Source organism: Podarcis pityusensis (genome assembly GCF_964106645.2).
Source record: "Podarcis pityusensis genome assembly, chromosome: 2".
Classification (NCBI taxonomy): Eukaryota; Metazoa; Chordata; class Lepidosauria; order Squamata; family Lacertidae; genus Podarcis; species Podarcis pityusensis.
The window spans coordinates 6,990,055-7,004,972 of record NC_138029.1 but is presented as its reverse complement, the minus strand read 5'-3'; the positions used below and the strand labels follow the sequence as shown (position 1 = coordinate 7,004,972).

Below are 14,918 nucleotides of genomic sequence, written 5' to 3'. Positions count from 1 at the left end.
TCTGAAGAAGTGTGCATGCACATGAAAGCTCATACCAAGAACAAACTTAGTTGGTCTCTAAGGTGTTACTGGACAATTTTTTAAAATTTTAAAATATATTTCTACTGTTTTAAAACCTTCCATGGCCACTGCCGCACTTCTCCTGAACGGCAGAGATTTTGCCTTGGTTCTCAAAAGTCTCTCCTATTTCTGCTCTGTACTCGTGCAAATGCCCGGCACTAGGTGAGAGCCTTTCTCAGAAGAATGCCATGCAGAGAGCACCAACCTCACCCTGGCACAGGGCCCCCTAGTGGGCACAGAGCCAGATCCGGATTAAGACCCCTAGAGGCCCTATGCAGCACAGAAAAGACTATGGTGACGCTCCCTGTGTAATTCACAATAAAAACAATACTAAACCACAAAACAGTAAGGAAGACTAACAAATATCAAATATTCATTCACGTGGCACTTTCAAAACTGAAGTCAAAAACAATAAACATGTCCTCCTCCAGCATCTTTTTTTTTTTAGGGGGGGAGGGGGAACCTACTCATCTTTCAACCTCTGCCAGTCTTTGGTACCTCCCTTTTCCCAACCCAATGCAGGCAAAAGACACGCGGTTACCTCATCGAAGTCAGCAATTATCTCATTGAGTAGCCGCAGACATTCAACGCCTTCATTGTTGGCTTCCAGCTCCACGTAGAACTCTGAGAAGTTACTGATCGAGGCAAACATGACGGCGACACATTCACACGACTGGTGGTACAACTCGTCGTTGAGGCGCTCGCGGGCCAGGAAGTGAGCGGCCACATCTTTGGGCAAGATGTTGTGCAACAGCCGACGGTTGTAGGCCTGAAGCTCCTCCATCTCCTCTTTCTCACCTGTAGCCTGGGAGAGTCACACAGGAACGAAATGAGGAGGGTACCAATTCTCCAAGACGTGCAATTTCATTAAGCCTTTTGAACTTCCGCTGTTGAAGGTACTGGCCCTCCAGATGTTCTTGGGATTCCAACTCCCAGCAGCCTTAGCAAACAAGGCTGGTGGTCAGGGATGACAGGAGTTGAGAGTCCCAACATCTGGAGGGCCACAGTTTTGCCCAGCCTGCACCACACACACCACACACAAATTCTGCAACCTGTAGAAGTTCTGTACATCCAACAGGACTGCACATATCTGCATAATTTAGTCTTTCCTGCTAGTCACAGAGAGGGGGAAAGAGCAATGTTTGGGACTAAAACTCACCACTACTAACAAAAGATCTTGCTCAATCCACTCTTCAGCTTCAGGTTTCCTCACCTGTTGCACTGTCAGTAGCCATAATCTTAAACCACAGAAGCTTACACCCCTAGTCAAGAGACGCCGTACCAGTCACTCTCCTTCCTACCATTTATTTATTTAACTTATATATGCTTTATGTTTCAATGAATCTCAGAGACATTTACATCATCATTCAACACAAAAATACAACAAAATACACAACAAAATACAACAGTGTGTGTGTGCATTTTATATAATCACATTAATATTACATAAAAGGATCCTCACACGAAATAATACAATTCAGGAATTCAAGAACCATGCTGTCATTACACCCATCACATCATTCCATCCTCTCAATTCTCACTCCAGTGAAACCCTCAACAACCCATAATCACATATGAATCCAACAGGAGAAAGCCAACCCTCCCCCAATCATTTCATCTCCATCTCTCACCTTCGGGGCTATACAAACACCTTCTCCCGCTATCTCCCCTGGGGAGATCAAGTTCTTCCTCTCACTCTGGGGTAGAAGGGTCTCTGGACACAGCCACCCATAGGCTTGACTCTCACACCCTCAGAGGGAGCATCCCAGTCAATCAAACAAAAATAAAGCAAATGCCCCTTAAAATAACTTTGAATTTATAAAAGCACCAAACTAAGTAGTTCAGAGCCAATTAAAGAAGGCATGCCAAAGAGCTGAGTAAACAGCAAGAACTAACAGCATCCTTTGGAATTCACTGGCACCAGGAGATCTCCAGAGTCATCCCAGCCTTGGCAGAAACCTCACACCCTCCACTACCTGTTGTTTCCAGAGAAAGTCCAGCCGGGCCGTAGACTCCACCTGCTGGGCATGCAGATAGAGTGCCAAAGCAAAGAGCAGCAAGATGACAGGTGTCATGTACTGTAGGGCCACTTTCCCCTCGGCAGAACTAGGAGAAAAGAGAGTAAAGGCAAGCTGTTATCTTTCTGCGCTCCTGTGCCCAATACAGCCCTGACACAACCCCTTTGCTCTGCTTCCTCCCCCAGCCTAGGGAAGCCCCCTGCTCTTTAAAAACCAAACTCAGCCCATTCTCCCTCTCTGTCCCTTATGCTTGGTGTACCTTCCTGCCATGACACCAAGGGGACAACCCAAATGCACTGTCATTACATGCTTGCTATCTGGCTTGGGTGCTACATGCAGAAGGTGGAATATAAATGAAAATGAGGAAAAATTAAACCACCGTTGTTACTCCATAAAGTCCATCGCTTCCACAAAGCATTTGGCATTTCCCTTTAGCTGCCACCCCAAGCTGAAATAAAAGCTGTTATTTGTGACTCCAGTTTTAATTTTTTTTATTTGTGGTACGCAGTTACGTCTTGTTTTTATTTAGCTTTCCTTAGGAAGCTTTGGGTTGTAGCCAAGTTATTCCTACTCAGAGCAGACTTGACTACCTTGGGTCCATTAATTTCAATGGGTCTACTCCAAGTATAAGTTGGATAAAACCTTTCACTGAATAATGCATTTTCATTCAAATCACTCAGAGATTGTTATATTAAGTGGTACACAAAATCCATATATAATTTGCTTAAATTTCATTTCACCTCAACGATTTATGTATATATATCACTTAAACCTAACTACATATACAGTGGTACCTCGGGTTACATACGCTTCAGGTTACAGACTCCGCTCACCCAGAAATAGTACCTCGGGTTAAGAACTTTGATTCAGGATGAGAACAGAAATCACACGGCAGCAGCTCAGTGGCAGTGGGAGGCCCCATTAGCTAAAGTGGTGCTTCAGGTTAAGAACAGTTTCAGGTTAAGAACGAACCTCCGGAACGAATTAAGTACGTAACCAGAGGTACCACTGTAACTGCATTTCCTTACTGGTATATTTGTCCCTTGCTATCATTGCTTCACCATTGCTAGGTTCTCTCCCCTCCCCTCTAAACTTGGACAGTAAGCTCCTCAGGGCAGGTACCTATATAGTGCTTCTGTCACATTGTTACTGATATAGCATCACAATATATAAACAAAACAGCACAATCTGATGCTTGCAAATCCAAAAGACTTCTAAAAACCAGAATCTACCACTCTCCCAAACCCTAAAAAACAGCCTTGGGACAGTTTTCCCCAAACTAGTACCCTCCAGATATTGTTGGACTGCAACTCCCATCAGTATGGCTTATTGTCAGGAAAGGTGGGAGTTGTAGTCCAACAACATCTGGAGATGTCACCTGTACCCCCTTGCTGTACACTTAATTTTTCCAAAGCTTTGGTAACACCTTCACCAAACCTCTAAGGTAAAGGTAAAGGGACCCCTGACCATTAGGTCCAGTTGTGACCGACTCTGGGGTTGCAGCGCTCATCTCGCTTTATTGGCCAAGGGCGCAGGCGTACAGCTTCTGGGTCATGTGGCCAGCATGACTAAGCTGCTTCTGGCAAACCAGAGCAGCGCACGGAAACGCCGTTTACCTTCCCACTGGAGCGGTACCTATTTATCTACTTGAATTCTGACGTGCTTTCAAAGTGCTAGGTTGGCAGGAGCTGGGACCGAGCAACAGGAGCTCACCCCGTCACGGGGATTTGAACCGCTGACCTTCTGATCGGCAAGTCCTAGGCTCTGTGGTTTAACCCACAGCACCACCAAACCTCTAGGTAGCCTTTATAACCACAACCCTCCATTCCCCACAACCACAGCAAAATTGGCTCCCTTTCTGGTTCCAACTCACCAATCTTGACTACTGTGGGTCTCATTGAAGGCTGGCCTGTTATGAGAAGGGGAGAGAAGAATTTTTATAGAGAGAGGCCCAAGTCACCCAATACCAACACCCCAAGCCACCTCCCACAATGCAAGGCAAATGAGATTGAGGCCGAGTTAGAAGTGGGGAAATGGGCTGGGAGACAATGAAGATTCTGGTAGTAGATGATGCACCTGAATTCTGCCCCAAGTATCTTGCAATGGGAAGAGACTAAGTAGCCTCCTCCTTAGTTTAACACCCATGTCCACATAGAATGGATCACAATTAAGAGGTTTCTGGAGCTTTATAGAACACCGCAGACTCAGCGCGGTTTCCTTTTTCTCTGCTCCCCAAACTTAGTTGTTTACAAATCATGTTTGCCTATGCCTGGTTTATTTTTTGGAAACCACTTCCAAGTTCTATTACAATCCAGAGGTATATAAATTTTGTTTAATAAAAATATGCAACATTAAGTTACAGTTTTTCCCTTTCTTTCACTTCTTAGCTAATAGAGCAGCTTCCGTATATAATTTGAAGCAAATTATTTTCTCAGAGGAAGGGATGTTCTTACTCCTTTCACCCAGAAATAGATTTTTCTGCTTTAAAACTCCCCCCTCCTGAGGAAACTGCTCTCTCCTCTCCCTGGGTGGGGAAAAAGATGTGGGCACCCAAGGTGGGGGGAGGTGGGCACAGAAAATACTGAAGCAGTTTGCCCAGTGATGGCTTGCTGGCTTATTTTTCCACACATGGTAGAAATATGAACAAGTCAAGAAATATTCAGGAAGAATGGGTTCAAGTTCATTCTGAAAGAATTTTTGGATACAAAGTCCCACTGCATCCGGTCATATTCTTGCTGGATTATTCAGAAGGGTCAGTGAAGGAAGAACATAAGGATATGATTTATTACTTGCTAGCAGCTGCTACGATCTTACATGCAGCTAAAAGGAGAATGGTTACAGCTCCCGACGATTAAAGAACTGCATAATAAGATACGGGATTATGCAGTAGCGGCAAAATGAACTTATTATATAACATCTAAGGATTGTAATTGTAGACGACATATGTTAAAATGGAATAAGTCTGTCAATTATTGTAGAGCATATTGTTTTATCTTCCAGTGCCAATTATGGATTTTCTATGTTGTGAGCTGGCTGGGTTTTTGTTTTTAAGTGGGAAAAGTGCCAAAGGAATAAAAAGACCCTCTCATGAGATAATGCATGAATGAGAACCTGTGGGAATCCACAATTCAGCAGATATCTGAAGGGCCACAAAACCACCCCTTCTGTTATATCATCTTTGTTTCTGATGTTATTTGCTATTGTGGTGGTTTGTAGCTGGGCCCATTTTCTCTCGGTTACTTGTGGCTGTTTGGAAAAGTTAAATTTGAGGGCAACATGGAAGAAAACAAACGCAGGGTGAAAGCTGGAAAACCCTCCCCACTTTAAATCACCCAGACAACTTCAGGGCCCAGGGCTGAAGGTTTGAGATTTTTCCAGTCCCAGAGGGGAGGGGGGATTCTTACAGGGCATTAGCTGCCACCAGCAGGTCGTAGTTGTTGAACAACACCCCCTGGGGGCCCTCGGCCACGGCCAGGTACACCACCTCCATCCCTATCAGCAACGCCAGCTTCCCAAGGCTATTGATGTGCAGGAAAACAGAGGAAGCCAGTAGACTCAGCAACACCGAGTAAGTGAAGTACTGCAGGGAGGAAAGGATAGAGATGTCAGGACGCTCCTTACAACAACTAGACGTGCTCCCCAAAGCCCACACTCATTCTCTTGAGACAAGTGTGACCTCTCCTTCTCCCCACTCTTAATTTGGACAGTGTTTGCTGCCACAAGGTTTTTTTTAAAGAGAGATTAGATAAGTTCACAGAGGATGGTTCTACCAACAGCCACTATCCACAGACAAGCAACCGGGGTAGATCATCGCCCTCGTGCCTTGCTTGTGGAGTTCCCACAGGCACCTGAGTCGTGTGAAACAGGATAGTCAATTGACCTTTGGTCTGATCCAGCAGGATCCTTTTGTGTTACATTCTCCTCCTATCTTCACAGATATGCCACCTGCCTCAGATTTCACAGCTGAGCAACCTTCAAGGCCCAGGCAGAGCCACAAACCCACAAGATATCAAGGCACTCTGTGGGAGCAATGATGTAAAGGAAGGGAGGAGAGACCATCCTTGGACTTAGAGGTAAATGCTGACCCCAGGCCCAGTGACTGAACCCCCAAGTCCCACCCACAACTCTTCACACCTCATGGAACCCTCCCCCCGATCTTTCTGAAATACACGTACCTCAGGGAAGCTGCAGCTAGAAGCGCCATTTCCCTGGCAGGGCAGAGTGTCTGATGCCAACGAGTAGTTGAGGGCATGTAGGTGGCAGGGCCCCACGGCGGCTGGAGTGATGTTGAGAAACCCGGCAGCGCAGTCTTGGAGGCGGAGCCGGCTGCAAGCAAACTGGGTTGAGGGGGGAAAAATGGCCGACTATGTAGGGCTGACAGGGAACTCAATGCTGCTCTTGTTTGCTCTGGGCTTGCCCGATCCCACCCAATGCCAGAGACTTATGGCAACCAGGATAATGGAGAGCCAATGCCTGGGCTCTGGGGCCGGAGACAGACAAAGGGTTCTTCGGAGAGTTGAAGGTTCGGAGAGGGTTGGAAGTGGGACTGCTGCTCATAATGTATACTTTCTTCCCACTTTTGCCCACTGGTAAATACAATTTTGTACTGTTCCAAACACCTGCTTGATCCGGGGAAACAGCAGGACATGAGGAGCGTGTGCATAACTCCCTCAAACCACTTTAGTTCCCCCCCCCCTCGTGTGTATCTCCAGCCTAGAGCAACCTCTGTGCTCTTTCCTGACTCCCATATCGCCTTGGTTCTCAACTGTCCCCACACCAGTCAAAGCCTCACTGCAAGACCTGCCCACCTCTCCCAACCCTCATACCATGTTGACAAAAGCAGAGATGAAGACCAGCAGGATGGCAGCAACACCAGTAATCGTGCTGTTCATTCGGGACTGGATAATCTTGCGGGAGACACGCTGCAAGGCCGCTGGAAAAGGCTGTAGGGAGTCACGAGAGGTCGTATGAGATGGGGGGGCCGCCACCACACACCCCGTTATGCCCAAGAGGCTAGAACAAGCCTTGACTGCCCCCTCATCCACACCAGCCTGGTTACACCAGAATCAGGTGTTAGCATTCAAACCCACAGCAGGTTCTGAACCCAGACGAAAACAGGTGGGGATTTAGCTTGCACACTCAGCGGCAGAGCTCCTGCTTGGTATGGAGAAGGTCCCAGGCCCACTCCCTGGCATGACCAGTTGAACAGAGCAGGTTTGAGAGACCTTAGGGAACATAGGGAGCAGTTGCCAGCCAGGGCAGCACCGGGAGAACAAATAGTCTGGCTTGGTACAGAAGTTAGCTTCCTGTGTTCTGACTGGTCTGAGGAGGAAACTGCAGGGAGATTAGCCAGAAAGCCTCTTAGCTACAGTAGGCCAGAGGTGGTAAGAAGATACTCTCAGATCCATGTAAAACCTTCCAGACCCAACTTGTTCATTGGCCTGAGCAACTAAGGGACCCTTCTCCTCCTGGCTGCTGACTTGCTTTGCCTTTCCTCACCCTTAATGGACAGGAACCTGACACCAGGACAGCAGGCCCGTCTGCTCAGCCCAGCATATTAAGGGCTTAAGGGCAGGGGGGTGACGCTGTGGCAAAACCCCAGGAGCTGCACATGGAACCAAACTGAACCCACACACTGCACCCTCAAAAGGAATAAGGGGTGTTCCCAGGTGGGGTCCAAGGGCTGGCAGGGGGAAGGTCAGGGAGTCCTTGGGATAGTCAGGAGTCACAAAGACATGGGGTCCCAATGAAGAGAAAATCACTTACGCCAAGGCAGGAGTAGATGGCACAGACAAAAAGGATGGTGGCCAGGATGACAAAGATGCTGATGTAGGCGCCAAGCATCAGAGGGGAGCTGCGGGGAGACAAGGCAGAATCAGCCCCATCAGTCAGGAGAACACCATAATGCGTGTGGCTTTCCACCACTCATCAAATGTTGGTGGACTCCAACTCCCATCAGTCCCTGTCAGTATGGCCAATGGTCAGGGATGATAGAATTGTGGTCCCAAAAAGATCCAGGCCCCTGGTGCAGGGAAGGCAGAAGTACTGTGTAAGTTAACAATATTGTGCATATTGTTGCAAGACAGAATGTTAAATTTAATTTTTTAAAAAAATAGTGTATTGTGTGGGTTTTCCACTTGTGGTGACCCCTGACTCCCAAGACCAGTTTGGCTTTGTTGGTAAGTCACTTCTCTGCCTCTTTTTGCTTAAGAATCAGACTGAAAGCAAAAACCTCCACAACCACAGACTGTGCTCTCCCCACTTCCCCATTTGCCCCTTCTTCGCTCAGTGGTATCCCCAAATTAGACATTTAATCAGTTTAGCATACCGCCTTTTCTCACAATGTTGTCACGTGGACATTTGCCAACCCCTTCTGCATCAGGTGTGTAACACGGGCAAGAGGGGGAACTTGGGTGTCGTGGTTCAAAGTGTAAATATACTCACAGACAGACAGCACATCTATGCTCCCTAATAACTGCAACTGAAATCCTTCCCTTCTCTTCCCCTAAAACATTTGTGGCAGCAAATAATTTTACTGACTGGAATCCTGGCAGACTTTGCTAAATAAATGAGGGATATCTTGGGTTATCCAACTGGAAATTGAAACCCATTGGTTCAAGCAGCCACACTTGTGGACAAGGAGATGGAGTTGAGAGAAGGACTGTGGTTTAGTGGTATGACACCTGCTTTGCATGCAGGATGTCCTGGACTCAATCCCTGGTCTCTCCAGGCAGGGATTGGAAAGACTCCCGTCTGAAATCTTGGGAGAGCTTCCACCAGCTGGTGCTGACAATAATGAGCAAGAAAGGGCCAATAGTTGGAATTGGTAGAAAGCAGCTTCCTATGACTTTGAGGTTCCTCTGGCCCAATTTCTTCCACAGTGCCTTGATTGGGAATCAGCGGCTTGTGCATCTGTTGGTGGCACATGATGGCAAGTAGTGCATAATAAGCCTTTATGAGAACTAGGTGTGCTTAGGACTATGGATCTGTACATGCCACCTTACCTCGCCTATGGCTACCATATGCAGCAATGGAGAAGTGTAGGATACAGCCCACTGCACATACTGTGATCCTGTGAAGCGTGTGCCTTCACTGCGTGTGCACATGAATGCACACACACGGGCATGGATGCATATGTACCACGTTTGCAGAAAGAGTACATGACGAACGTACTCTTGCATATGTGTCACTCACTGCGGGAAGATGACAATCTGGATGCAGCAAATGAAGCAGAAGACAAGGACGGTGCAAGCCACGTAGCCGCCAAAGCGGGTATCCACCTTTTTGGAATACTGCAGGGTGGAAGGAGAAGAGAAAGAGAAGTTACCAGTGGGGAGTGGGGGTGGTTCTGCCTGAACTGGAACAAAGAGGTGTGGGATTTCCATGTCCAGACTGAAAGCTGAAGACTCCAGAAGCAAATGGGAAGGTACCTTCTTCTCCAACTCTGGCTTCTGGAAAGTGAGCAGGAAGCGCTTGACATGGTCCTTGCGCAGCTGGTCAATGCTTCGAGCATCAATGGCTCTGCCCAGAAACTCATCAACTTCATCTTCAGGGTTCAGGGCCTCCTGCGTGCTTCGGCTGCAAGAGGAAGATGTCCCAGTTTTATGACTAGTTGTGGGGGCATCAAGTGGCAGTAAAGCAAGCCTTGCCGGTGAAGTCCCTCCCCCCACATTCATTTTGCCACTCGTTGCAGAATCAGCTCCCAGACTGTCCCAACACAGGTAAGGGGCTCTAACTGGCACAGCCTCCCTACCCACTGCTAGGGTCCCAAGAGCGAGGCAAGATACTCACTTGTCTTTGCTGGAATCATCAATACCCTGAGAAAGGAGAGGGAGACACAGAGAAGAAACAGATATTTATATTTATTCATAAAAGTATTTTTGTACCACCTTATCTTAAAATACCAGGGTGCTTTGCAACAACAAAATATTAAGAGCCATTAAAAGCAATTCAAAAAATCATCCAAGTGACTGGCTCATTAAACAGCTGCAAAAGCCTGTTGGCCTAAAAACAGTATTCAGGAGTCATCAGAAAGTCAAAAGCATGGATGCCCATCAGATCTTTGCTAGAAGACTTCTCCACAGTGTGGATATCATTCAAGTATTCACAGCAGATTTTAAGAAAATTGTATACACATGCACAAAAAATGTAGAACTTGTGATCTTTTTAGAACATTAATATATAATCACGCAGTCTTTACTGTGAATGTCTAAAGTGCAGAGATGGCTAACAACTGTGAGGGAATGCTATTAGTCTTGCAATACCTGCAATAAATATTTATTTATTTATTTATTTATTTATTTATTTATGAGAGCGGCGGGGAATCTCCAGTGCATTGGTCCATTAGGGAGTCCAATTAGGGCTCTGGGGTCATATCCCCCAAACCATACACACACACACACACACACCTGTCAATCAGCTGGTGGGTTGGGAGGAGAGTTGTTTAAAATCCTGCTAAGTATTGTTTCACCAAAATACTGCTAATGTGGTATAGTGGTTAGAGTGCCTGGGAGACCAAATCCCCACTCAGCCATGAAACCCACTGGCTGACCTTGGGCTAGTCACCACCTCTCAACCTAAACCCGGGATAAAATGCAGAGGGGGAGAACCATCAATACCAACTTGAGTTCCTTGGAGAAAAGGTCGGATAAAAATAAAATATGAATAACAGTAGTAGTAGTAGTAGTAATAATAATAATAATAGAGAAATATCTACGTAAAATATTAAAACAGCAGAGCATAACATACAGTTATTAAAACCACATAAGATCAGGACCTCCTGCCAATGTAGCAGTTCGAAAGCATGTCAAAGTGCATGTAGATAAATAGGTACCGCTGCAGCGGGAAGGTAAACGGCGTTTCCGTGCGCTGCTCTGGTTCGCCAGAAGTGGCTTAGTCATGCTGGCCACATGACCCAGAAGCTGTACACCGGCTCCCTCGGCCAATAAAGCAAGATGAGCGCCGCAACTCCATAGTTGGTCACGACTGGACCTAATGGTCAGGGGTCCCTTTACCTTTTAAGATCAGGACACAGCAGTAGCAAAAAGAACTGGGGGGAGGGAATGGTATTCACCTGGTGCTGAGAAGATAAACCAAGTCAGTGCAAGGCAAATCTCTTTTGGGGAACACATTTCAACGACAGGGTGCAAACAGAGAGAAAGTTCCATCTTGGCCCCCCCTCCCACCTCTCCTTAGATGGAGGGAGCACTTGAAAATGGGCTTCCAGAGTCACCCAAGTCATTTAGAGACTTGAAGGTCAAAACCAGAACTTTGAATCGTGCCTAGAAGCAGACAGGAAGCCACCACAGTTGATTTCAAAACTGGTGAGAGACAATCAAAACCCCAAATTCCCAGCAGCAATCTTCAGTATTTTAAACCACCTGAAGCTTCTAAGGGGGCTCCTCGTATAGCACACTAAATACAATAATCAAAATGAGATGTTATCAGTGCATACTAAACTGCAGCTTGAAATCTCGGCCAAGGAGACATCACATCTGGTGTACCACCCAAGGTGGTAAAAAGGATCTAGAAGCCGAGAAAGCCACTGGGTTCTCCATCAAAAGATAACGTCAGTCCAAATAGCATACCAAGACTACAGATCTAATCCTTAACCGCAGCCAGAACAGGCTGAACCACACTTTCTTGGTCAGATAAGCCATGCATAGTAGCTCCATCCTGTCTGGACTGAGTTTCAGTTCAAGAACCTAGCCCCAAAATGGAATGTTTGTAATGTCGGGGGGCGGAGGAGGGAATCTTTGGATGCCCTTTATCAAGAATGGTCATAGAATCGTAGAACTGTAAAGCTGGAAGGAACCCCAAGGGTTATCTAGTCCAACTCTCTGCAATGCATTAAAATGGTTATACCTTGATTTTCTTTAAAAGGTAGTCTTATCTCAGAAAGAGACATTTTTAGCCCCTAGACCCAGCAGATGAAACTACCCCAGGCAGATGTAATGAGCCAGGAAGGGCAAGGATTGAGCATCCAGGCAGTAGGCTGCCCCCATCCCTCAGAGCAGCCTGTCGATGGCCTCAGGCCTCAGCGACAAAATGTGACTCAGTGGTGTTCTGAACATGATCACAGAGACGGCAGTAAAGGAAGCATTCCAGTCCGTGCAGATATGGGCAATTCTGCCTTTGAAATGATTAGCAAATAAGTCGCAGCTGGCCTCTGGGGAGTCTTTAACACCTGGATATGGGCTCAGATGGAGAAGGTCACATACCCTCCAGTGGATGGCATTGTGAGGGGGAAGTGTTGTTCCTTCACTGAATCTACTGTGTCAATAATGGCAATCATGAACAGTTACCTGCGTTTGGTTGGATTCGCTGCTGCCAACACCATGCTAGCCAGTGCAGTAAACCAAGGAGCAAATGGACTCTTTCTAGCGGGAGTGATGATTTCACCTGTCTGAGTCACCTCCATGTTCCACAGAGCAAAGCATTGACAGAAACACTAGCCCCAAACTGCCCAAGGCCTATCAGGAATCCAACAGCCTCTGAAAGCAGGCCATCTTAACAGGTTCCTCTTCAACAGGATAGCTGTAAGTCTGAAGTCCTGTTCAGGCACTTGAGTCAAACTCATAAGGGCCCAGACTGTGTATGGGTGGAAGAAACTGTTAAGTTGTGGGTGAACATATCAGACGACACAGCGATTCTTCAAACAGCTCTTGTTTATTCACAGGCCAGGACAGAACTGAACTGAAGGGTTCAGTCAGCCTGCTTATATAGAGCTCCAGTACAACGTTACTGTAACAACTTTCTAAAACTATCCAATCACTGAACGTCACTTTCGATCCCTTATTTGCATAACTATCTACAGTATCCCCCTGCTGGCCCAGGGTGAGAACTTCAGTACATAACAGAAACATTGGCCCCACCTTGTGACATCCCCAACATGCAGAGTTCCTGGTCATCATCCAGCTGAATACACTTTTAATCTCTTTCCAGACCTGAATGTGAGACCTGGGAGCAGATATGTGGGGCATTGGGGGAAAGGGTGTTGCTGGTGCCCATAACACAGTTTTTTTGCCCTCAAGCCTTTGGCCAAGTAGAGCTTAATCTGAGCAGGAAGTGATCCAACCATAATTAGAGGAAAAGGTAAGTAACTCAGAAATTCATGTAGGGCTGAAGTGACCCCAAACTGCTTCACTCCTAGACCCCAAGCACAAGTCAAAGCCTGAGCCCAGAGACTTTCCTGAGGCACCAGAACCACCAACAAACCATTCCACTGTATTGAATTAGCTAAACCACAACAACAGATGCTGGGAGCAAAGGGCACTGCCAGATCATGCAACAGCCACCAGTATCGTGGCAACCAATCAGCCACTACCAAACCATGTCAGACAATGGGCTGCCACCACTGGCAGAGTAGCTCCTCCTACCATGCTAATGAAGCTCCTCCTAAGATGCAAAGGATGCCATGGCAGCAGATGCCACACCACAAAACCCACTGAGCAACCAGTGCCATAGCAACAACCTGCAATCGAGCAATCAGCAAAGTAACAGCAACCCTTCAAAGTGAATGACACAAGACCACGGGTCGTCCCTTAGCAACCAGCAAACTGTGACAATATGATGAAGAAGAGCACATTAAGTGGTAGTGGTGGTTTTTTTAAAACTCTGGAATTATGCAAATTGGCTTAAAATCTTGCTCAATTTACACTTTACACTTTTGAAATCAGGGTAGCGGCTACAAGGTTCTGCATACAAGTATATTGCCAGAAATTGAGATAGTCTCTATGACCTATCATTTCTTAGACTAAGAAGTCTGGATAGATATTGCATTAAATAACCAACCTTAATGCGGAGCTGACAGTGTTTAAAATCCCTAGACAACCATGTTTCATTTAAGCAGGGCAAATGGGATTTTTCCAGCACAGAAAAAGGAAGGTGCAGTGAGAACAAACAACTGTTGCAATGCACGAAGTCTCACTGAAAAACCCCCAACACTCTTTGGTTTTGAAACCAGGGAAAGGGAGCTTCAGTATCAGGGGATCTGCCATCTATTCTCAAGAAACGTGTCTGTGGGCTGGGAGTATATTTTGTGGCACAATCGGATCCCTTCAGATGCGGTCAGGCTCTGTGATAAAGTTATCAACATCTAACAATAAGGGCCCTCATAGCCGTGGAACAAGTGTGTAGAGGCACAGCCAAGGTCGTTCTGCAGAAACTCAGAATTAAAATGTCACACAGTTTGCTTAAGCATTGGTGATCAGCTAAAAGGGTCTTGTGGGTCACACCCTGGCCATGAGAGCTGAAAACTTAGCCATCTGTATTTTCTCATTCACACACGGGCTGTGGGGGCTACAAACTTGCTTTTGTTTTGTTTAAAATAAAAGCCAAGTCTCTCAGGATTGTGTAGAAGCTGGTAGATTTCATGCTAAGGCCTCACTCAGTTCATAGACTCATAGAACTGTAGAATTGGAAGGGACAGCAAGGGTCATCTAGTCCAACCCCCTGCAATGCAGAAATATTTTGCCCAACCTGGGTCTTGAACCCACAACCCTGAGATTAAGTCTCTCATGCTCTACCGACTAAGGTATCCCAGCTATTTAAATAGGCTGTCACCTTGGCTTTTTGTGAGAATCTTACAAAGCAAACAACATGTAGTAACTTATTTTTTTATATACAAAAAAATGCTTCCAAAGTCTTAAAGTTAGCCAGCACATCAAGTTAATGGTCATAGTCATGTTAGTTTCGAAATCTCCCCCTCCCTGACACACACAAATTGGGAACAATAGCTGCCCCAATGTGCAACAACTGTTGCTATAACAATGCTCCATGCAATTTATGAAGCAAACTAGGGCTGGGAGGAGGGAGACTTAGAAAAGCGGGGCATTGTGC

General features: G+C 46.4%; 1 protein-coding gene across 3 annotated transcripts in view; it reads right to left on the bottom strand.

Moving 5' to 3' along the window:
- Positions 1-14,918, bottom strand: part of ADCY6 (adenylate cyclase 6) — a 46,927-nt gene that overhangs the window by 7,422 nt on the left and 24,587 nt on the right. For all 3 annotated transcript variants that reach the window (XM_080994414.1, XM_080994415.1, XM_080994416.1), the window contains 10 exons: positions 9,870-9,895; positions 9,509-9,656; positions 9,273-9,370; positions 7,845-7,932; positions 6,905-7,021; positions 6,254-6,415; positions 5,483-5,658; positions 3,952-3,987; positions 2,037-2,166; positions 602-865 (listed from right to left, as the gene is read on the bottom strand). In XM_080994414.1, the coding sequence (XP_080850540.1) occupies positions 602-865; positions 2,037-2,166; positions 3,952-3,987; positions 5,483-5,658; positions 6,254-6,415; positions 6,905-7,021; positions 7,845-7,932; positions 9,273-9,370; positions 9,509-9,656; positions 9,870-9,895 (1,245 nt within the window). The remainder of the gene's footprint in view (positions 1-601; positions 866-2,036; positions 2,167-3,951; positions 3,988-5,482; positions 5,659-6,253; positions 6,416-6,904; positions 7,022-7,844; positions 7,933-9,272; positions 9,371-9,508; positions 9,657-9,869; positions 9,896-14,918) is intronic.